This window comes from Chrysemys picta, chromosome 2, assembly GCF_011386835.1.
Source record: "Chrysemys picta bellii isolate R12L10 chromosome 2, ASM1138683v2, whole genome shotgun sequence".
Lineage (NCBI taxonomy): Eukaryota > Metazoa > Chordata > Testudines > Emydidae > Chrysemys > Chrysemys picta.
This window is the reverse complement of record NC_088792.1, coordinates 215,199,045-215,222,584: the sequence shown is the minus strand read 5'-3', so window position 1 is coordinate 215,222,584 and position 23,540 is coordinate 215,199,045. Positions and strand designations below refer to the sequence as shown.

Sequence of the window (23,540 nt, the reverse complement as noted above, 5' to 3'; positions counted from 1 at the left end):
ATTATTAAATACAGAAAAGTCTGTAATGAAAATGCATGGTACAGCTGACATGCCCCATCAGTAGGTCAGTTCTTCTTTTCTGCTTATTTCACTTAGGGGCAGATTCTACAAGCCTGTGCAGAAATCCCATACATCAGACCTATAACGTACAAGGTGAGGGATAATCAGGGCTTTAACTGAAAGGATAAACTAGAAGCAAAGTAGACTGAAAGATGGTTAGGCTTGGTCTACGCAAGGCACTTATGTTGAAATAACTACATCACTCAGGGTGTGGAAAATCCACACCCTTGAGCGACATAGTTATAGCAGCCTAACCCCTGGTGTAGACAGTGGTACATCAACAGGAGAAATTCTCCTATAGGCATAGGCAGCATCTTCACCAAGCACCACAGCAGTGCAGTAAATGTAGACAAGCCCCTAGGTGCAACAGCAACAAAGAATCCTGTGGCACCTTATAGACTAACAGACGTATTGGAGCATAAGCTTTCGTGGGTGAAGATAAATTGAATGTATTTAAAAATAATAATTTACTTTTCACTATTTAAGTAGTTTGTTTACTTTTTGTACCTCACTCACTTTGGACTACAAAATACAAAACCCATCTTCACCTTTGTTTCTGGTCAATTTCATTTTGTTTAACATTGCAATATTTAGTTTGGGGGGAGGGGGAAAAACATTTATTTTTTTAAAATCACTGTCCATTTGAATATTTAAAACCATCACAGAAATACTCAGCACTGCCAGCTGTTGCTTTTTCTTCACACCCCAGGCTCTGGAATAATGTAATTAAGTGAGAATCTCAAGTTTTCTCTTAAAAAAAAAAGGAAATCTAGACAGCTCGGTTGCTTGAAAATGTGAACTCTAAATGAAATAAAAATCAGAAGCCCAATAAAAAAGAACCACAAACTTTTTTTTTTAAACCTCATCATTTTAAAGCTAGTCTTGTGAGTTGTGAGGCTTGACTCACACTCCCTCCGTTGCGGGAGGTTTGGGGCTGGAAACGGCGGCTCAAGCGCTGAGATGCGAACGCCCCCAGGCTTTTGTCAACTTCACCAAGCTCACCTGCAAAGCCGCTTCCAACATCCCCGCCTCCCTTCCCCTCGCGACTGACCCTGAGCCCCGGGCCCCCCCTTCTCGGCTCCAGCTGCGCCTTTGCCTGCTCTACCTCGTGCGTGGGGGCCGGATTTCACTCGCTCTCTGGGGAAGTGAAGCCAAGCTCCTAGGGCGGTCCCTGCCCCCGGGGACAACCAGGGGGTCCCAGCTGGGCAGGGGAAGGCGGGAGGGCGCTGCCAGTACAAGGGCGCCGCCGCCGCCGAGACTAGCAGGGTGGGGAAACCACCTGAGCCACAGCCGTCCAGTCAAGCGGGGCTCAGGTGTGCCTGGCGCCTCCCTCTTCGTGCGCCGCTACGCCCAGCTCTGGGGACAGGGCGGGTTCCGCGGTGGGCGGAGGAGGGGAAGCAGCGCCTAGCCCGACCTGGCCGGCGGAGGAAGGGGGCTGGCCGTGAAGGGAGTTTCCTGGCCCAGGCGAGGCGCACAGCAAACAACTCAAGTCCTTGCGAGGAGCCGCACGGCTCGTCTGCCGCTGCGCCCCACCCGCCCCGAACAAAAAGAGGGAAAAGAAAGTAGCCACCGCCTTCCCGCTCGCCACCGCACCGGCAGCAGCAGCCTTGCCCCCTGCTCCTCCGCGGGCGCGCTCAGCCAGCAGCCTCCGCCGCCCCCAGCCACGCCGAGATGGCCCCCGCCGCAGCCCGCCAGGGGGGCTCGCTCTGCAGAACCGCCTGTCGGCAACTCCTCTTCGGCCTCTTGGTGAGTGTGGCTAGCGCTCCCCACCCGACAGCGGGCGCCGAGCAGCGCAGCGCCTCTGCCCGGGCCGCGGTGTTCTGCGGGCTGGTCCCGCTGCCGCCGCCGCTGGGGAGAGTTTGGGGCCACCCGCGCAGGATACGGTCCGTGGTTACCCGCAAGGTTTTGGTGCGGCTGTAAGCAGCGGCGCGGGAGAAGCTGTTCTTTGTACCACGGCTAGGGCGGTGGTAGTTGTGTGTGTTTGGAGTTGTTTCCCCCCCGAGAGATGCGTTGATGTGGTTTGTCTGGATCAATCAGAGCAGCCTCGTTTTTTCTCTTTCGAAGAAACCAAATGCAGTGAGCGTTAGTGAAATGTTAACTGTGTGCCTGCTGATTATTGAATAAGTGTCACTTAAAAAAAAAGTGAAACTTTGGTTTAGATGCAGAGTCTAGATTCAGAGAGAACCATTTCCCCTCTTAACAAATCCCCCCCAAACAAACCAACAAAAACTTTTCCTGAATTCATTTGAACCTTTTTGGGCCCAAGTTGTCAGTGAAGGCTTGTTGAAGTTCATTCCTGGCTTCTCACTTTAAAAATAAATATATATATTTTATTAGGGCTTAGTAACCTTTGCCCCTTTTACATGAACTTGTAAATTAAAGTGTCGAAAGGCACCATTATATGCCATGGAAGGAATATCATGTTGTATGGTGAAGAGGCTATGTGCCTTTCTGGTATGAAAGCCTTACTTACATGAACTTTAGAAAGGGAAGACTAGATGAGTCAGAAAAATTTAAATTGACTTTGGTGCTTTGTCACCTACATCTATAGATTTGTTTAGTCCAACTGCCCAAAATGGTGCTTGTGGGGTTTTTTGTTGTTGTGTGTTTTCCGTTTTTTTAAGTGGTGTTTCTTGATTAGGGCTGTCAGACTAGACATGCTTTGAGCGGGGGATTGGACTAGATGACCTCCTGAAGTCTCTTCTAACACTAATATTCTGTGATTCTATTGGTTATTACAGCAGTAAAGGATTATCATTAATACATATATTTATTATTAGTCAATAAATCAGGTATGAAAAGGAAAGTTTCTTTATGTTGTATTTATAAAAGGCAAATTCAGTTATTCATCTGAAGCCAAATCCTGCTCACACAAGTACTCCTATTTCCTTCAGAGGGTCCATGCATTGGAGGGTGAACAGTTTTTGGCCCATTTCAATGCAGGGTAACTTAATTATGTATGAGTATAAATAAATATCAGCCCTGACCAATTCTATTTGCCTTCAGGAAAACAACTCTTTTTAATGGGTGAGTAAAGTAACGTTAGCTTGGCCGCCCCCCATTATCATAATCAGAGTAAAGAATAGGTGAGTAGATTGTCCCTGTGTAAGTAAACTTTCCATACTATTGCCAGGCAAAATTGATTATTTTAATATATAATGCACTCAGTCTTGGAAAATTCTCACGAAAACTTACCTGCCCAGACACAATCCATTTACTTACCCTTACTGTAATCTCGATGAATGGAGGGGGAAAAGCCATGCTAATCGTACTTTACTTACCAGTCCAATTAAAGAAAGCAAAATTCCCCACCTTCTCTTGCACCCCAACAAACAAACAAAAACAAAACTCAACATAACAAACACTCCTTACATAATGCAAGTGTAGGCATCTGTGTCATATATACACTCAGAGCATATTGAACCCTTTTATATTTACCAGCAGGTCTAGTCTTATCTTGTCTTTGGATATATTACTTCCATAACTCTTCATGTGACTATCAGACTAAACTTGGTGGGTAATGTTTTGAAATAACATTTCATTGGCCTAAAAAAACTCCTAAACTGTGTCTGATTATATTGTGTATTGTTTTTTAAATTAAAAATAATACACAAGCAACATTTTTTTTTTTCCAGGAAAGACAGGGAAGTTTTGTAAGGATTAATTACTATTACAAATAGCCCAAATGTTAGCTGAGAAATTAATAGTGATTTCAGTTATATGGTTGAGATTCATGAAAGGATGTGAACAACAGAAATAATTTAAATCGGAAAAGACGCTTTTACTGATGCATACACAATATTTTAAATATCTTAAATGCTGTGGTTATCCAGAGTGTTTCAAAATTAATCAGTTTTAAAATCATGATTGGCTAGAATTTCAAAGACTGCTTGCTTTTTGAACTAGGAACCGCTATGCCTCCATATCGTTTTATAAAATGTGGTTATTATTTACCAGCTACAGATGGGCGTTTTGAAGTTTGAAGCCCCAATTCTGTAATGTGATATATGTAAGTTGACAGACCTCTGCACATATTTGGAGCCTTATAAATCAGATGCAATTGAAGGATTTGGGGCTTAAGTAGTTTTAGTAAAGTACTTTTGAAGATACAAATTAATATGTATGTGCCAAGTATTATATGACATTAATAAAATATTTATTCCTTTAAACATTACAAATCAATGCAACCCTATAGAAATAAACTTTATGAATTGCTGAATCTTAGTACACTTAGTACACTTCATCCATAGAGTCCAAAGTGCTCTTTAAAGGAAGATAAATTTTTATTTTCCCACTTCAAAATGTGGTGAAGCGGGAGGCCGAGTGTAATCCTGACCCTGTTGAGGTCAATAGGAGTTGTGCCAGTGACGTCAATTGGGCCCAGCATATCAATCACAGGTTAAATATCTTTGCCGAAGTCACACACATCATGGTGAGAGTCAAGAACAGACCCTGCATCTTCTGAGTTCTAACCCTGTACATTATGCCACAGTGCTTTCCTGTCATTTGTAATAAATGATACTTTCTAGGTTGTTTCACTGGACTGTTTAAAAAAACAAAGCAAAAAACCTCCCTGTATGTCTCATTACTCATGTAACTTGAAATCAGTCACCAAAATATGTAATACATGTTTCAACTTTACATTTTGGTATTCTTTATTTAACATGACTAAAAATCTAGCTCCTCTATACTTTTTATGCCATGATTTCAAACAATGTTTAAAAATACTTTCACAGCAAGGGTGACTATTCTTTTTTTGTTTTCTTTCCTTTTCAGGTATTGAGTTTATTTTGTGAAGCTTGCAAGAAAGTCACTTTTAATGTTCCTTCTAAATTAGAGGCTGGAACATTAGTTGGCAGAGGTGAGAAGCTTCAAAATGTCCTTCAAAACTCTACATAATCATTTCACCATTTCTGTAGCTGCTTTTACAATGAAGAGGAGATACTGATTTATTTTGTAATACAATTTATTGCAGTTGGGACAACGCCCAGTTAGTTAAATTCAACTGCATATTGGATTAGCCTTTTACTGAAGGATTTGCTGTGTTTTGTTATTCATTTTAACGCTGCTCACCAGCAGCGTGTGCACATTTTGATTCTTGTTATAACCAATTACTAGCAGATTTATTTTTTATTCAAGGCAGAAGTTTTGGCCAACATTTTCCAACTTGGATGCCTAAAGATAGGTATCTAAAAAAAGATCTAAATATGTGGTCTAATCTTTGCAAGTGCTGAACACTCACAGCTTACATAGAAGGGATACATTTTCTATAGTTAGGGCTCTACCAAATTCACGGTCATAAAAAACACATCATAGACTGTGAAATCTGGTCTTGCCCTGTGAAATCTGGTCTTTCGTGTGCTTTTACCCTATACTGTACAGATTTCATGAAGGAGACCAATGTTTCTCAAATTGGGGGTCCTGACCTAAAAGGGAGTTGTGGGGGGGAGTGGGTGTCATAGTATTGCCTCCCTTACTTCTGCGCTGTCTTCAGAGCTGGGCAGCTGGAGAAAGGCGGCTGCTGACCGAGGGCCCAGCTCTGCAGGCAGCAGCACAGAAGTAAGGGTGGCCATACCATACCATGCCATCCTTTCTTCTGCGCTCCTGCTGGCGGTGGCTCTGCCTTCAGAGCTGGGCTCCCGACCAGCAGCCACCGCTCTCCAGCTGCCCAGCTCTGCAGGAGTAAGGGTAGCAGTACTGCAACCCCCTCCCCCACACAATAACCTTGAGCTCCGCCCCCCCCACTCCTTTTTGGGTCAGGACCCCTACAATTACAGCACCGTGAAATTTCAGATTTAAATAGGTGAAATCATGAAAATGTATGATTTTTAATATCCTACGACCGTGAAATTGACCAAAATGGACTGTGAAGCCCTATAGTCTTTAACTTGGATTGTTTTAAAAAAACAACCAAAACCAGATTTTTCCTGTGTCACTGACGTATGAGCAGTGAAATCACATATGGCCAAATCCTCAGCTGTGGCTATGAAGTATTTAGTGCAGTATTCAGGAGAGAAGTTCCTCAATCCTCGGGCTGCTCTGTACTGGGTTGAGCAGCCCAAGTTTAAGCAATTTGACGGGGATTAGGGAAGCCCAGACAACACCCTCTTTTTCCAGATTAGTCTCCTGTGGCAGCATCTGGGAGGGTGTGATGTAGGAGTTGCTACAGAGCCTCTGTGCCACCTGGGGATCTTCCTACACAATGGAGATCCTCTGAGAGCTGAATCTGAGGCTGTCTTATACCAGTATTGGCACAGTTTTGGAGCGTGGGCCAGGGTAGTGGCCCTAGTCTCTACTGAAGGAACAGTAGATTTTTATCCCATCAGTCTGTTGAATGTTTATTAATCAAGACTACCTTTAAAATGAGGGTGAATAAAAAGGACATGCAATGGAGAAGCTAACCTTAATGTCAGTTTTTTATAATGAAAATCTATGCAGCTGATCATTGTGTATTTTGTATGAGGGAGGTGGGTATGTATCCTCTTTTAACTTGAATGAATATGAAAGTAATTCATTTAATTTCACTTTATTCAAGAAGAATATTTCAAAAAGTTTTAACTATAAAGGATTACTAAATGGAAGAATTTTATACAATGCATCTGTTTGTCTACAAATATTTATCCATACCATTGTAGCCTGAATGCTGTTCCTTAACATTTTATTGAGAAAGAATGCCATTTTTGTTGTAATACAACTGGTGACTCATAGCACAATAGTAAAATAAGCAAGGATTTTCCCCACAATTGCTAAGTTCTGTATGATTTTAATATCCTACAGGATATAACAATACACAGAGCTGTTCAGTACTAGGAATAATGCTGACTTACCTTGCCTCAGAGGCAGAATTCATATTCAAGTGCTCACTTATGGGAAAGCAGGGCCATTAGCAAAGGAAGGAAGATTCCCTGGTGTCTTGAATGCTGAACAATAAGGGGTATTATTTGCTGAAATGCTCTGTAATAATGTTTGAACATTCAACAGTAAGGCAGACTGTTTTTAAGAAGAGAAAGGAACACTGTCAATTACCCCCTCAGTGGTTATACTTAGAAAACACTGAGATGGAATCTGTTTTTATGAACAAGTTTGTCTGACCATACTGGAAAAAATCCTGGTCCCGTTGAAGTATGTTGGAATCTTGCCAATGACTTCAATGGAGAAAAGATTTCACCCACTGTCTTGTAGCAGAATTATTTATGTACATGGGTGATGGCACTATTTTAGGATAGGTAAGCACTTTGGGGGGCAAAAAATACACAAGAAGAATTATATTACTTTGGGAAACATTAGTCACCAAAATTAAACCTATTCTCCCCCCTTCCCCCCCCCCCCCCCCCCGACAGTGTCTGTGTAAAGTACTCACTATGGCCAAGTATCCTTTGCAAATGGCCTAATGTGTTTAACGAATGGATGGATGTGCAACATGAATGTAAACTTGTTCAGAAGCTGGGCTCTACATTCTTAAATAAAATTAGTCTGACCTTTAGAGGTGCTAAGCACATTGACTTGAAATCGGGCCACTTTTACATAGGTGCATAAATATAAACCAAACTTCAGGCATGTAAGTTTGAAACCATTTGTCTTGTTGTGACTTGAGAGAATCTTTGAAATTTCTTTCTTACAGTAAATCTGAAAGAGTGCCTTAAGTCCACAGAACATATCAGTTCAAGCGATCCTGACTTTAGAATTCTAGAAGATGGTTCTGTGTATACAACAAATATCATTTCTTTATCTTCTGAAAAAAAGACTTTTACCATATTACTCAAGGACATTCAAAGACATGAAGAAAAGAAGATACACGTTAATTTGCTAGCTCATCAAAAAAAGGTAGGCTCACAATTGCTACAGACATTTTACTTTTTATTTTTTGGAAACTCTTTTTACAGTTTGGCTTCTCATTGTGTAAAAGTTGTTGTTTATAACTCTTAAAATGATCAGGCATAGCTATTGTATAGTAGATTGTGTACTTTTAATTTAGCAATACCTAATAAGTGCATAGGTTTTAAATTTTCAGGACTCCTTGAGGTGGCAAAGGCTGGAAATTGATGTTCATCGAGGGCATTAAGATTTTAGAAAAGCAAATTTTAAGCAATTAAAAAAACTTCATGAGCACTGTATATTGGTAGGAAGTATTAAAATAATGAATGTTGCACAGGGCTGAAAGCAGAATGGTGAAAAAGAGGATTTAAAAGAGCAAAAACTGGTCCTTAAGATTTGGAGAGAGTTCTGAAAAATCTGTGAGGCTGGGGGCAGAGGGTGGGAAATGAGAGGAAGCAAGTAAGAATATAAACCTTAAGAATTTTTGAGTTGATCTTTATTTAATTTCTTTTGGTCTTCTAAATCCAGACACCTAAGACAAGACATACTAGAGATACAGTCCTCAGGCGAACCAAAAGAAGGTGGGCTCCTCTCCCATCCTCTATGATGGAGAACTCTCTTGGACCTTTTCCAATGCAAATTCAACAGGTACATTTTATACACCAGCTATTTTTATAATGTAAGTGACTTTCCTATCTGACCAGTACAAAATACTATAAGCCACTGCCTTTGGATTCAGATGGCATCTTTGCAAAAAAGTGAAGAAAACCAACTACATTATTGTTTTAGAAAAGCAACTAAGGTGAATCCTTAGTAACTGCTTTTCAGGAAAAAAATCGTAAGATTAATTCAGCCCCTATGTGTATATGCATTGATAGTCTTGCCAAATACGCATAGGCAGTCTGAGGCAGAAGTAAGTCTAGAACACAACTCCTGAATCCCAGTCCTATTTCTCAGAACTTTTGTCTCATTCTTTGTCTATACTGGGGTCCCGTAGAACAAATAATATGATCAGGTCACTGAAGACTGTAGCATGCATATACATAATGGGGCCAAATTAAGAGTGTAAAGGAGAGAGAATGCTATTTGCATGCCTAGTAAAGTAGAAGTGTGAGGTTTCGCTCAATAATAAAGGCTGTGAACTGTGCAAAGTTATTAACATCAGCCTTGTCTAGCACTTCTTTACCGAGGCGAAAGAGGAGAGATGCTGCTGCTATGTTTATGTTCTGTCTGGAGCACTAGCTCTCTGCCTACTATGTAGGAGACCGGGTGGGGCCTGAAAACATGTTTATTGCAGTTGCCATGGAGATCTGTTGGTCTGGAGCATGCTTATTGCACTTCTGGAGATTTTAGCAGCATTCCTCTAAAAAGCTCTACTTATGTGTAAATACTACTTAGAGGATTATAATCAGGTGAAATCTGGGTGGATTTTTATGAGGACAAGAAAAAAGGCATCGCACTGACCCCAGTGCTATCCCCTTGCCAGATATCAAGTCCCTGCTCCAAAGAAAGAAGGTTCTAAATTTCTTGAAAGAAACTTTTTAGTAAGAACTAACAGTGGCGCAAACCCCCACAAATCACTTCCAGTCATAAATAGCTGAACCAGTTTTGCCTAAAAAGTCAATCTCAGACATAGCAAATGTTAACCAGAATGGTTATGAGTGAGTGATTGAAAATAGGGGTTTCTAATGAAAAGCATTAGGCAACCTTAGCTACACCTGGCAGCTCTGTCTATAATGATGCTGAGACTAAATATATTTTACTCACATCTTCCCCTTCCCCATACACTCTACTCCAAGCTGGATTTTCTTCCATTGGTATTTGTGAAGGATTAGCAGCCTTTCTCATATGTGCATTTACTATAAAGGTAGTTAAGATTGGCAGGGCCAGCTTTAGGCCGATTCCCCCCGAATCATGCTCCGCACCTAAGAGGGCCCTGCGCCCAGGCAGAGCGCGGCAAGCCCGCGGCCCCGCTCCTCGGGCCACCGCCCCGGCTGGAGCGCAGCAAGCCCCGCCCGGAGCGCAGCAATCTGAAGTGCCACCGAAGACTCAAAGCGCCGCCTGGTGAGTACAAGCCCCACGAATCGGGCCCCGCACTTGCTAAAGCCGGCCCTGAAGATTGGCACAAAGCAGACCATTTTCCTGTTCTGTGTAAAAGTTTGAGCTGCTGTAGTACCTGAACCTAAGACTTGGATTTTATACATCTTTTCTGAAGGGTGACACTGTTTTCTATCCCACGCTTACATTAATTCAGAAAACACAGAAACAGAAAGGTGTTTAATGATGAATTATTTTGTCTGTGTTTAACAAATTACTCTTTATAGGTCCAGTCTGACACAGCCCAAAACTACGTCATTCATTACACTGCAGCTGGTCCTGGAATTGATCAAGATCCAAAGGGTTTGTTTTATATAGAGAGAGAAACTGGGAATATTTTTGCTACTGGCCCAGTAGACCGTGAACAGTATCCAAGCTTTCAGGTAAGGGCCTAAATTGTATACACAATTAAATGTATTTTCATTCTATTGCTAAAGTACTTCACTGGTGTGTTCTAACAGGAATGGGAGGAAAATGCATCTGTGCTCAGACAACTATCCCAAATAGTATCCCTGATATTTACAGCACAGAAATTGGTGGTGGAAGTGAAGGAAGATCTAGTTTTACAAGACTTCTTTTCTGGTGGAAGAATTGAAAAAGTCCACGTAAAGTTAAAATGAGACAAAAAGATAATCAAGAGAGCTGTATTAGTTCCTCAGCATTTGCTTGTTCAGTTTTAATGTTTATTAAATGGGTAAACTGCTCTCTCTGCTGGCTGAGAGGTGTAAGGAAGTGGCAGAAGTGGATAGGTCTGCTTCCAATGGACTGTTGGGAACATTAATATTCCATTGTTTTCCTACACAATAGGGAAATAGTAAAAATAATATAGTCTAATAATTCCACTGCACATTAGATGTTTGTTCATTCTGCTTCCCTCCGGCTTATTTCTCAGTGAATATGCTTCCTCCTTTCTCTTAGGCAGTTGGTTAGCCAGGCTCAGACCTTAATTGAAAAGAAAGCAAATAAGAAACACATGGTCAATTATGTCTACTGCCATTGCTTCTTCACTTTCTGCACCTCAAACACATAGAAGAGTATCAGAGACTCTTGCTATGTTTGGACACCATTTGTCTATGCACAACTGAAAAGACGTTGTTTTTACTTGCCTGACTGTTGTCTCAGGTAGAAACAAGCAAAACTATACAAAGTGTTGGCTCTGCTGTTTTTGGCAACACTAGAGTGTGGCACACCATAAGTGTGGCATGCTAATGTCAGTCAACGTTTCTTTGTAGGGTGAGGAAGGAGGTATGCCAGAAGATAAACTTATGGAATTAATAAGTTTAATGCGTCTGCCACGTGAATTTGTAGAACTGCAAAGTATGTCTGACTTTGACAGTGAGGAGGAAAGTGTCAGACAAGGCAGCTTCAGATTGCCCACCAAGGAGAATATAGAAATAATATTAAGTGTGGAAAGTCTACAAAAAGTGCTGCCACTACCCCCAGAGGCAGAGGGAATGCACCTTTCAGTAAAACTGAAGCAATCATTCTGTAGCTTGTTCTTGTATCTACCTCTACATAGTCCCCACACACACAATTGCTGGTATTGCATTGGTTGCTCACTCCTCTGTTTCCACTTTTGCCAAAAGCTGCACTCTGCTTAAGTGAGCACCATTGAGTGTGACGCTTGGATCACAAGATGGGTTGGCTAAGGATGGTCTCTTTGTGACTGACAGTGGGTCAGTGTATTCAGATCCCAGGATGGAAATCTTTCACTTGTAACTGTGGAAAATAATGCAAATGATTGTCATGGGGGCTGGGAAGCAGTTAAATGCATTGCTTCTACCACTGCCAGCCTGTAACATCAATAATCTTCTCTTGCATCTGACTGAAAACAAATTTGTTATTGAAATTGGGTCTTGCATGTTATCCTGAAGCAGAAACCGTTAATCACAAAAGGAAAAGAAACCCAGTGCACCAATGGCTAGAAAGAGCTCAGCTTTGTCCTCCATGATCAACAAGGAAAGATTAATATATGCAAATAGCTGCAAAATATCTATTGCAGACATAAGCCATTTACTTCTATTAAGTGTTTTGTCTGCTTATGAAAAGGATATTTGACTTTGTGCTTTGCAGAAATTATTCTGTAGATCCTGTTATCCACTGGGCTGAAAAGGAATATTTCGCCCTGCTCTAGAACAGTGGGCAACTAAGGTTTTCTCTCTCTTATAGATAATTTGCTATGCAACCACTCCAGATGGGTATTCACCAGAGAAACCACTGCCGCATAAAATCAAAATAGAGGATGATAATGATAACGCCCCATTCTTTAAACAGGACCTTTTTGAGTTTGTTGTTCCTGAACATTGCAATGCTGGTAAGCATAATTTTATGTTTTTTTTTTTAAAGCACTGTATGATTTTTGACCAATAAATATCTAAAATGCTATCAACTTCCAACAGTGACATACGACAATGATTGTGTATAATTCTGATGTTTGATCAGTTTTTCAGTAGGAATAACTAATCAATATAAAAATACTGAAGGCTATGTTTCCAAAGCACTTCCAATTTATTTTAAATTTGCACCTGCTTCAATTTGCATGCAATATCCACACCTGTATATGCATGCCAGATAGTTGGCCAAATACACATGGACAAATTATGTGCACACTCAAATCAGCAGGCCTTTGGAAAAACTGGCTTTTACTGAGTGTGCTATGGTACTGTACTTCATGAAGGGAGGATTTTCAGATAATGGTCTTATAAACCATCAAGGCTACTAGAAGTTAAAATAGAGCATAGTCTTGAAAAAGAGATTCTGTGCACTCAGTACAAAAAGTATATCTAACGTGATACTGGTTCAGACCAATGGCCCATTTTGCTTTATATCCAGACATCCAACAATGGCCAGTGCCAGATGGTTTTAGAAGGAATGAACAGAACAGGGAAATTATCAAGTGATCCATCCCCTGTCATCCAGTCCCAAACTCTGCATCCCTGACCATCTTGGCTAGTAGCCATTGATGGACCTATCTTACGTAAATTTGTCTAATTCTTTTTTGAACCCAGTTATACTTCTGGCTTTCACAAAATGCCCTGGCAACAAGCTCCACAGGATGACTGTGCATTGTGTGAGCAGTCCCAGTCGTCTTAATCTCTTCTCATATGGAAGCTGTTCCATACCCCTAATCGGTTTTGTTGCCCTTCTCTGTATGTTTTCCAATTTTTATTTATTTTTATTTTTTGAGATGGGGCACCAGCACAAAGTATTCAAGGTATGGACGTACCATTATGATATTTTCTGTCTTATGATCAATCCCTTTCCTAATGGTTCCTAATAGCTCTTTTGACGGCTGCTGCACATTGAGCAGATGTTTTTAGAGATGATCTGTGATGACTCCAAGATAATTTTTACCATTCAAGAAAGAGAATTTAGACCCATCGTTTTGTATGTATTAGGTGGAATATTTTCCAATGTGCATGACTTTGCGCATTTCAACATTGAATTTCATCTGTCATTTTGTTGCCCAGGCACCCAGTTTTGTGAGATCCCTTTGTAACACTTTAATTAAATCCAAAGCTGACAACTCTCTTGAATAGTTTTGTATCATCTGCAAACTTTGCTACCTCACTGTTTACCCTTTTTCCCAGATAATTTATGGCTATGTTGAACATCACTGGTTCCAGTACAGATCCTTGGGAGAACCAACTATTTACCTGTCTTCACTCTCAAAACTGGCCATTTATTCCTACCCTTTGTTTATTGTCTTTAACTAGTTACTGATCCAGGAGAGGACCTTCCCTCTAATCCCATGACTGCTTAGTTTGCTTAAGAGCCTGTGGTGAGGGACCTTGTTAAAGGCTTTCTGAAAGTCCAAGTACACTATATTCACCTGATCACCCTTGTTCATGCTTGTTGACTACTCTCGAAGAACTCTAATAGATTGGTGAGGCATGATTTGTGAGGCATCTCTTTACAAAAGCCGTGTTGACTCTTCCCCAACAAATTGTGTTCATCTGTAGGGCCGCCCAAAGGGGGGGGGGTGCGCGCAAGTGGGGCAATTTGCCCCAGGCTCCACAGGGGCCCCACGAGAATATAGTATTCTATGGTATTGCAACTTTTTTTTATGGATGGGGGACCCCCCAAAATTGCTTTGCCCCAGACCCCCTGAATCCTCTGGGCGGCCCTGTTCATCTGTGTCTGATAACACTGGTCTACAATTTTTGAGAAGTCGTCTGCTTCAGAGATAAAATGTGCTATTTATTATGTATTTTGATGTGCTGAATTCAAATATGACAATTAAAACAACTTGCTACTGTTTCTAAGATATTTAAGTTTTTACATTTTGTCTATGTATATTGTGTAAATAGTAGTTTTAATCATAAATTGTAAACCTAGGTCTTTTCATTTGTTTATCATGTAAAGCAACCATAATATGTCACCTGTCCTGTTTATGTAACGCTTTAAAAATCAGCAAAAGGGTTATATAAATAAAATTTATTATGAAACAAAAGGCAGAAAACTATTATGTACATAGTTTAGTCCTATTCAGTGTCTACTCGGCGCTTCTTGGCTTCTCTCTTGTATTCATTAAATGGAGCATCTCTTGTCACTGTCCAGCAATAGTCTGCAAGCATTGATGGGCTCCATTTGCCCTGATAGCGTTTCTTCATTGTTGCAATGTCCTGGTGAAATCACTCGCCGTGCTCATCGCTCACTGCTCTGCAGTTTAGTGGAAAAAAATCTAGATGAGAATGCAAAAAATGCATCTTTAGTGACCTGTTGCAACCAAGGCGTATGCCTTGAAGAGGTTTTGCACCAACAACCTGTAGTTGTCTGCCTTGTTGTTTCCGAGAAAATTTATTGCCACTAACTGTAAGGCTTTCCATGCCGTCTTTTCCTTGCCACGCAGTGCATGGTCAAATGCATCATCTTGAAGACGTTCACAAATCTGAGGACCAACAAAGACACCTTCCTTTATCTTAGCTTCACTTAACATTGGAAATTTTCCACGGAGGTACTTGAAAGCTGCTTGTGTTTTGTCAATGGCCTTGACAAAGTTCTTCATCAGACCCAGCTTGATGTGTAAGGGTGGTAACAAAATCTTCCTTGATTCAACAAGTGGTAGATACTGAACACTTTTCCTCCCAGGCTCCAATGACAGTCGGAGTGGCCAATCTTTCTTGATGTAGTGGGAATCTCTTGCACGACTGTCCCATTCGCAGAGAAAACAGCAGTACTTTGTGTATCCAGTCGGCAGACCAAGCAAGAGAGCAACAACCTTCAAATCGCCACAAAGCTGCCACTGATGTTGGTCATAGTTTATGCATCTCAAAAGTTGTTTCATGTTGCAGTAAAACAGCTTTAAGACTCGTCTTCGATGAATCAATGAATAGTCTCCACTCATCTGGATCGTGAACGATGTTGAGGGCTGCCATCACACCATCGATATTGTTGCAGGCTACAAGATCACTTTCTATGAAGAAGAATGGGACAAGATCCTTTTGACGGTCACGGAACATGGAAACCCTAACATCACCTGCCAGGAGATTCCACTGCTGTAGTCTGGAGCCCAACAGCTCTGCCTTACTCTTGGGTAGTTCCAAATCCCTGACAAGGTCATTCAGTTCACCTTGTGTTATGAGGTGTGGTTCAGAGGAGGAGGATGGGAGAAAATGTGGGTCCTGTGACATTGATGGTTCAGGACCAGAAGTTTCATCCTCTTCCTCTTCCTCGTCTGACTCAAGTGAGAATGATTCTGGTGCATCAGGAACCGGCAGCCCTTCTCTGTGGGGTACTGGGCGTATAGCTGATGGAATGTTTGGATAATGCACAGTCCATTTTTTCTTCTTTGACAAATCTTTCCCAAATGGAGGCACCATGCAGAAGTAACAACTGCTGGTATGATCTGTTGGATCTCTCCAAATCATTGGCACTGCAAAAGGCATAGATTTCCTTTTCCTGTTCAACCACTGGCGAAGATTCGTTGCACAAGTATTGCAGCATATGTGTGGGGCCCACCTCTTGTCCTGATCTCCAGTTTTGCAGCCAAAATAAAGGTGATAGGCTTTCTTAACCATAGTGGTTATACTGTGCTTTTGTGATGCAAAAGTCACTTCACCACAAACATAGCAGAAGTTATCTGCACTGTTCACACAAGTACGAGGCATCTCTGCTCACTTTGGCTAAACAGAAATGTGTCCCTTTGCAAAATCAAACACTGACAAATAAGAGCACGACACTATATGAATTCTAGAGCGGATATAGGGCAATTTGGTCAGCAGAGTGATGTAAGCTTCGTTATGATTGCATCATCCATGACTTCTAGGAATAACATGATGCAATTAATATCATGTATGACGCAATACCAGCTTCAGATTGCATCATTCATTGTTTTGCCTAAAAAGCAAGTACTGTCCAAACCCAGTCATAGATTTATTCATAGATCCAGTCAAAGATGTATTTTAGTCATTTCTGGTTTAAATTGAGATCCCTTCCCTTTATAACTCACTTATCCTCCGCCATTCCCAAGTCAAGGGTCGTATATACTAACCCAATAGCATATCTTGAAAACTAGAGCCAATCAACAATTTTAAGCATCATTTTCGTTCTCAGTGACCCAGAATTAGTAAAGTTCGACTACATTTATTTCAGAAGCATTTTGGCTGTAGAGCAGTGTAATTGTTCTTTACTCTAGTTTAAACCAGTATGCATGCTACTGAAGTTAGGCTTACAGGCCTGTAATTGCCAGGATCACCTCTGGAGCTTTTTTAAAATTGGTGTTACATTTAGCTACCTTTCCAGTCATCTAGTACGGAGACTGATTTAAGTGATAAGTTATATATCACAGTTTTGCAATTTCATATTTGAGTTCCTTCAGAACTCTTGGGTGAATATCATCTGTCCTGGTGACTTATTATTATTTAATCAATTTGTTCCTAAATCTTTTCTTTTGACACCTCAATGTGGGACAGGTTCCCATATTTGTTACTTAAAAAGAATGGCTCACATTTTTTTGCAGTGAAGACCAATGGAAAGAATTCTCTGCAATGGTCTTGTCTTTCTAGAGTGCATCGTTAGCACCTCAATCATCTAGTGGCCCAATTGATTGGTTGGCAGGTTTCCTGCTTCTGATGTACTTGAATGTTTTTGCTGTTAATTTTGGTATCTTTTGCTTAGTTCAAGGGTGTTTTTTTTGCCTACCTAATTTTTCTCTTACACTTGACTTGCTGAAGTTTATGGTCTTTTCTATTTTCCTCAGTAGGATTTAACATTTAAAGGATGTCTTGTTGTTGTCTGTAACTGCTTCTCCTACTCTGTTTAGCCCTGGTGGCACATTTTTGGTTCTCTTAGTGTTTTGTTCTTTGTTTGTAGTACACATTTAGTTTGAGCATCTATTGTGGTGATTTTAAAAAGTTTCCATGTAGGTTGCAGGCATTTCACTGTTGCAACTGTTCCTTTTAATTTCTGTTTAACTAGCTTCCTCATTTTTGTGTAGCTCCCCTTTTTGAAGTTAAAAGCTACTGTGGTGGGTTTCTTTGGTATTTTCTGGCCTATGAGAATGTTAAATTTAATTACATTATGGTTGCTATTACTGAGCAGTTCAACTATATTCACTTCTTGGACCAGATCCTGTGCACCACTTAGGACTAAATCAAGAGTCGCCTCTCTCTTTTCTTGTGGGTCTTAGGGCTAGCTGTTCCAAGAACCAAAATGGTGTCTAGAAACTTCATCTCTGCATCTTATCCTGAGGTGATGTGTACTCAGTCAATATGAGGATAGTTTAAACCCCCATTATTATTGAGGGTGTGTGTGGGGTTTTTTTTTTTTTTTAGCCTCTCTAATGTCCTTGAGCATTTCAGTTATTGTCACCATTCTGGTCAGATATTCCTACTGCTAGAGTTGTCTTATTCAGGCATGGAATTTCTATCCATGGAGATTCTATGGTACGTAGTTGTATCAATATCCTCACTTAATACCAGACACTCAAGTTCACCCATCTTAGTATTTAGACTTCTAGCATTTGTGTACAAGCACTTATAAAATTTGTCAGTATTCAGTGGTCTGCCTTCATGTGATGTAATTGAATGGGACTCTTTTTTTGTTTGTTTGTTTGACTGTTCTACCTGTATTTTATCAACTTCTGTCCTGTCTTCTTTACCAGGATATAGAACATTCCCTTTAATAAACCCTCCCCTAAGAGACATCTGTCTGAATCATGTGCTCCTCTGTACTACTCAGCTTTCCCCCAGCCATTAGCTTAAAAACTCTGCACATATTTTATGTAAATGGGGGCAGTTTAGCCATAATGTACAAAGATAATTACTCAAAAACTCAAATAAAGAATTGTGAAATACCACCTTTGTTCCTAACCCAGGGTTAATGTTTGGAATTGACAATGCAGGTTTACTTTGAAAGCCACAATGATAAACTTTTGGGATTGTGTTAAAAATTCATTTTGTGGTATCTCAAACTGTTATAGAGCCCATTCAATTCATTGGGGGGGGGGGGGGGGAGAGAAGGGGAAGGGGAGAATGACCATTTAAAGCAGAAATGCAGAACTGACATCCCTATACTTGATCCATAAAAATTTGAGCCCTGGATCCTGCAAACACTTAGGAACATGGTTAACTTTAAGCATGGGAATAGTCACATTGACTTCACTGTGATTAATGTTTAGCCAACATATAAAGACAAGATACTCAGATTCTTCACTCTCAATTCATTTTGAGCGTGCAAGTAAGAGTTGTAAACTTTATAGCATTTTTTTTTTCATATTGCAGCTACAAAAAGAGTGGTCAGTCCAAGTATTATTTGTCCACATTATATCTGGTTTAGAAGTGGGTTTTAAAGTCACTTCTGGACTGAATACCTAGAATGAAGTGCAACATATATACCAAAATACTTAAATATAGAATGAACGCACACAGGAATACAATAGTTATACATTAAACACTGACCATATTTGCCAGAATAATAGATATAGCACCCCTTTTTGCCCTGGGCTGTCTTCTCTCATCCTAAAAAAAACAAAGCAAAATACATTCTACATCAGTGCTTCTCAAAGCCGGTCCGCCACTTGTTCAGGGAAAGCCTCTGGCAGTCCGGGCCGGTTTGTTTACCTGCTGTGTCCGCAGGTTCGGCCGATCACGGCTCCCACTGGCCGCGGTTCGCCTCTCCAGGCCAATATGGGCAGCAGGAAGTGGCGCGGGCCGAGGGATGTGCTGGCCGCTGCCCCCATTGGCCTGGAGCGGCGAACCGCGGCCAGTGGGAGCCGTGATCGGCCGAACCTGCGGACACGGCAGGTAAACAAACCGGCCCGGACCACCAGGGGCTCTCCCTGAACAAGCGGCGGTCCGACTTTGAGAAGCATTGTTCTACATTATGCTGTCCTTATAGCATAAGATCTATTGATATTTCTTACCTGTCCTCCTTTTGAAGGGGCAAAATTTTACCCTTAGTTACTGTAAGGTGTGTTCTTTCTCTCAGAAGTAAGATTAAAGGCCATGCATCCACAAGGGATGTTCCTTCTCCCACCAAAATCCATAGTAACACTTCTGTTGCCTTCAGTGGGAGGAGAATTGGCACCAAAGACAAAGGGCAATATTCACTGTTAGTGTAACTTCAGAGGAAGTTACTCTGCGGGCGAATTGGCCCAGGAAATACTGTGTAAATTGCTGTTTTCTTGAACATCAAAGTAAGGGTCAGATTCTGCCACCCGTATTCACAATTTAGTATCTCACTGTGTTAGATTATTTAAGGCCCAGTCATAGGGAGAGCAGGGACTAATTACCTGCTACAGTCTACTTCAAGCGAATGGACAGGAAGGGACAAGGAATGGAAAGAACCCTGGCTCTGCCACCTCTCCTTCTCCTTATTGGCCAGGAGCACAGAGTAGGGGTGTAAATTGCTTCACAAAAAGGGGATGAATTAACTTACTCTCTGCCCAGAATAATAGTGGGGAAGGGGTAGAGTTGGGACTGAGTAATGTTTAATTCTCCGCTCTGCTCCTGAAGAAGTGCCGCTTCCTCTACTCTTACACCAGGCAGATTATGGGGTTACAGTCTAGACCTTTGAATATCAGCGGGACTATGCATGGAGTACAGTGCTACTCATTGTGAGTATCAGAATTTAATCCTCAGTAAATGGTAAATCAGATCACTCCATGGAAGAAATAATTTGGATCTGTTTAAAGCTTTCCAGAAATGTAGCTATGCTTGGGCTATTCCTATACAAACAATTCACTGAAATCTGATCTTTTGTATTTCTGATAAAGACCCTATTTTGTGTCTTATTAATCTGTCTGAAAGCAGCCATAAATAGAGATTTAAAACGAATCAGGCAAATGCTCAGAAATAGAAAATACGAATTTATACTTTTTACTAGGTTTTCAATAATATTCAGGTCTTGTTTTTATAGTAAACTTGTCACAGAGCTGGTCAAGCTCCCCCTACTGGACGCTTGCCAGACTGCTGGGAGGGTATCCAAATGTTGAATCTCATATGCCCGTGCTGGTGCTGGGGAGAGCTTAGGTATCCTCCTGGGCTTTGGACCTCTTGGCAGGGACTTCCCAGGTATAGGACCTTTGTGTCTGATACCTCTCTTGGCAGTGGGGACTTCGCAGCCCAATTGCCTAGGCCTGAAACTGGTGCTGTCTCTTTCAACTGTCGGTAGCGGCTCAGGCACATTTCCCAGAATTCCACCGAAGGTGTGAGCCTTCTGGTTTACAGTTTGACTTCAGGGGTATGTGATCGTCAAAGGAGACCGACAACCTATGCACAGGTTTCTAAACATTATTTACTCTTTTTATATAGCCTGGGAGATACACAGATCTAGACAAATTACATTTAACTGAGCATCCATTATCTGGTTCTCCTTATTAACTAAGCCACCCAGGGCTGTTATCCACCCCAGGCAGCTGGGGCTGGCACTGTTGTCCACCCTAGGATGACAGCAGAAGCCCCAGCCATCTATTCTCCAGTTTATCTGGATTTTTGGTTATCTGATCTGGCCCCAGTCCCAGTTAGATTAGATAATTGGGGTTCCACTGTAATAAACATTTGTATGCATTTTTTCTTGCCTCAGTTTCCTTACCACTCTGGTGAGTGCTTTGGCTTTGGGCAGAACAGTCTAGGGAGTCTAGGATCCTTCCTCTCCCTTCCCTCCACTTTCCTGCACATGGCTTCTCATCCAGAATAAGGAATCTCTGGTCTCTTCTCCTCCCCCCCCCCCCTTTGATAGGTGACTCCTTGATCAGCTTCAGATGACCACAGATCTGATTAAAGCAGTTGTCCTGGGTAGGAACTAGCCTATTGTCTAGAGGGCTTCCTTTTGCTTAGTGGACCATCCAGACTTAATGTCTCTCTACTGTTTTAGCCCCATTCCACTACCCCTTTGGAATTCCAGCCCAACATGGAGGTAAAAGTACAAAAGAGAAGTCAAACAAGCAGTACATTCAAAATGAAGTCTATAGCTGGATAAAGATGCACACACAATCAGAAATAGTACACAGATTCCCCCAACTTGTCACATCATGTAAAGAAGCAACATTTGTGTGTTTCTATCTTATGTACAAATAAGTACCAAATAATTAGTTTGGTATTTGTTACTTGGGGTATTTTTGGAATTTAACATTGATAATGTTGTTGTGTATATACAGGTACAGTAGTTGGAAAAGTCATTGCAGAAGACAGAGATGAACCTAATACCCTGCACACTAAGCTGAGATATCGAATTGTATCAGAACAACTGCCATTACCCCAAATGTTTTCTATTCACCCTGAATCAGGTGTAATTACCACACGAATACAACAACTGGATAGAGAGGTAACTTTTATCTACAGCATTATATTTAGCTTCACTTCACAACTCTGTATATATCTGCTCACAGAAAACTATGCAAGATTTTAATGAGACGAGAGAGGCACCATATATGGTTTCAAATTGTCTCTAATGATTTAGAAGCAAGAATCTTCCATAGCTTGGGGAAAACACAGATGAACTGGAGTCTGAACTTTTTTCTGTTTCCCTGATCCAATGTGAGAGTGTCAATTTTGCTTTGCTGCTCCAAACTCTGAAGTACCTTGTCAGCATCACTTGACTGTGCCACTTGCAAAGGGAGCTGCGGGTTCCTAGGCAAGCAACAAAGAGTGAAGAAACAGAGCAGTGGGGCTTAGGAGCAGACTATATTAAAGAAGGCTGCAATGTCCATACAGAGGGATATTGTGAAATAGCTATGCCCATCAATTTTCCCTGTGTAGACAAAGCCTTAGAAAAAGAATAATGTTGAGATTGTGGATATTGTGAATGAGAAATACTGGGGTGCTGGCCATGGAAAGTGAATCTTGAGAGGAGAGTACCATCACTTATTTCCTACAGATGAATTTGAAGAGTTTATGAAGCAAAATTGTCCCCTCTTCCCAACAAACCAAATTTAGCCCAGCAAATCTAGGGAGCCCTAATCTACCAGATCCACTCTCTCTCAGGTGGTGGTAAGCATTTTACGGCTGTGACTCAAATTATTGTCCAGTTAAATGCTTTTTTCCCCCTCCCCTCAATGATCCTATCTGGATGTGTTGTCAGACCTTGCTGACAAGCATGCCTTATCATATCAAGACTTATCACAAGAGCACTTCCACTCTTTTACTCAAGATGTAACATGAGAGAGGTCAGCACAAGATTATGGAGTTACAAGATATACTGTTTTGCTCCATCCATGAGTAGTGGGAGAAGACAGTGGAAATCCCCTTCACCAGAAGGGTGAGAGAAAAGAGCAGCAACCAGTGGGTGAAGCTTTTCAGCATCAGAAGCCCCAGGAAGAGACAGCATAGTATATGGGAAACTTTCCCACTACCACCAGACAATAGTGTATCAGACTATGTAGAACTCCTTGCTGCTTTTCCCAGCAGACAGGTGTGCGTGTGATGGGGAAGACCTGGCTTCTGTGTGTGTGTGTGTGTGTGTGTGTGTGTGTGTGTATAATAAATATATATTATAGGGAAGAGGAGACAATTGTGGGTGTAGGACATTATAGAGATCCTTCTCTGGTATTCAACATGACTAATAGGTTTCTAGTAAAACTTTCTGAGCTCTGGTATTGCTTAGCCACTGAAAAATATTTTCCTTGTGTTTTTCACAGTTTTTTCTATTCATAAAGCTGGTTGTCTTATTTCTTTTATCCTAGAAAATAATTACATGTTTAACATATCTTTAGAAAGAAGGGGAAGGAAGTAAAGCATTTAATTCTGTAATAAAAGTGACAGACTATTACATGAATGTGAAAGTTTTATCTGTAACCATTTTTTTTGTTCATTTTCAGATAATAAACAGACATGTATTGCTAATTGAAGTACGAGATATGGACGGTCAGTCTTTCGGTTTGTGTAATACGGGAACAGTTGTCATTAACGTTGGAGATATAAATGACAATGCCCCATATTTTGGCCATTCATTTGTAAGTTTGTTTGTTGTTATGCCTCTGTCACAATTGTGGGGTTGATTGCACCTCCGTCCCTTTCTGGATTCTGAGTGCACCCCTTGAGGTGTTAGACCTCGTACCCTTACCTGTCTTGGAGTGGAATCTTGCAGTTTTCCCAGTCTTGCAGCAGAATCTGGTACAATACCCTGTC

General features: G+C 41.2%; 1 protein-coding gene across 2 annotated transcripts in view; it reads left to right on the top strand.

Annotated features, from left to right (window-relative positions):
* Nucleotides 1-1,471: 1,471 nt before the first annotated feature.
* The window catches only part of DSC1 (desmocollin 1), a 39,172-nt gene continuing 17,103 nt past the window's right edge, over nt 1,472-23,540 (top strand). The window contains exons 1-8 of one of the 2 annotated variants that reach the window (XM_005279994.5): nt 1,472-1,806; nt 4,837-4,921; nt 7,682-7,884; nt 8,404-8,523; nt 10,200-10,355; nt 12,142-12,286; nt 21,572-21,738; nt 23,231-23,365. In XM_005279994.5, coding sequence (XP_005280051.2) covers nt 1,732-1,806; nt 4,837-4,921; nt 7,682-7,884; nt 8,404-8,523; nt 10,200-10,355; nt 12,142-12,286; nt 21,572-21,738; nt 23,231-23,365 — 1,086 coding nt within the window. In that variant the 5' untranslated portion in view covers nt 1,472-1,731. The remainder of the gene's footprint in view (nt 1,807-4,836; nt 4,922-7,681; nt 7,885-8,403; nt 8,524-10,199; nt 10,356-12,141; nt 12,287-21,571; nt 21,739-23,230; nt 23,366-23,540) is intronic. The other variant, XM_005279995.5, reaches the window with a different exon arrangement.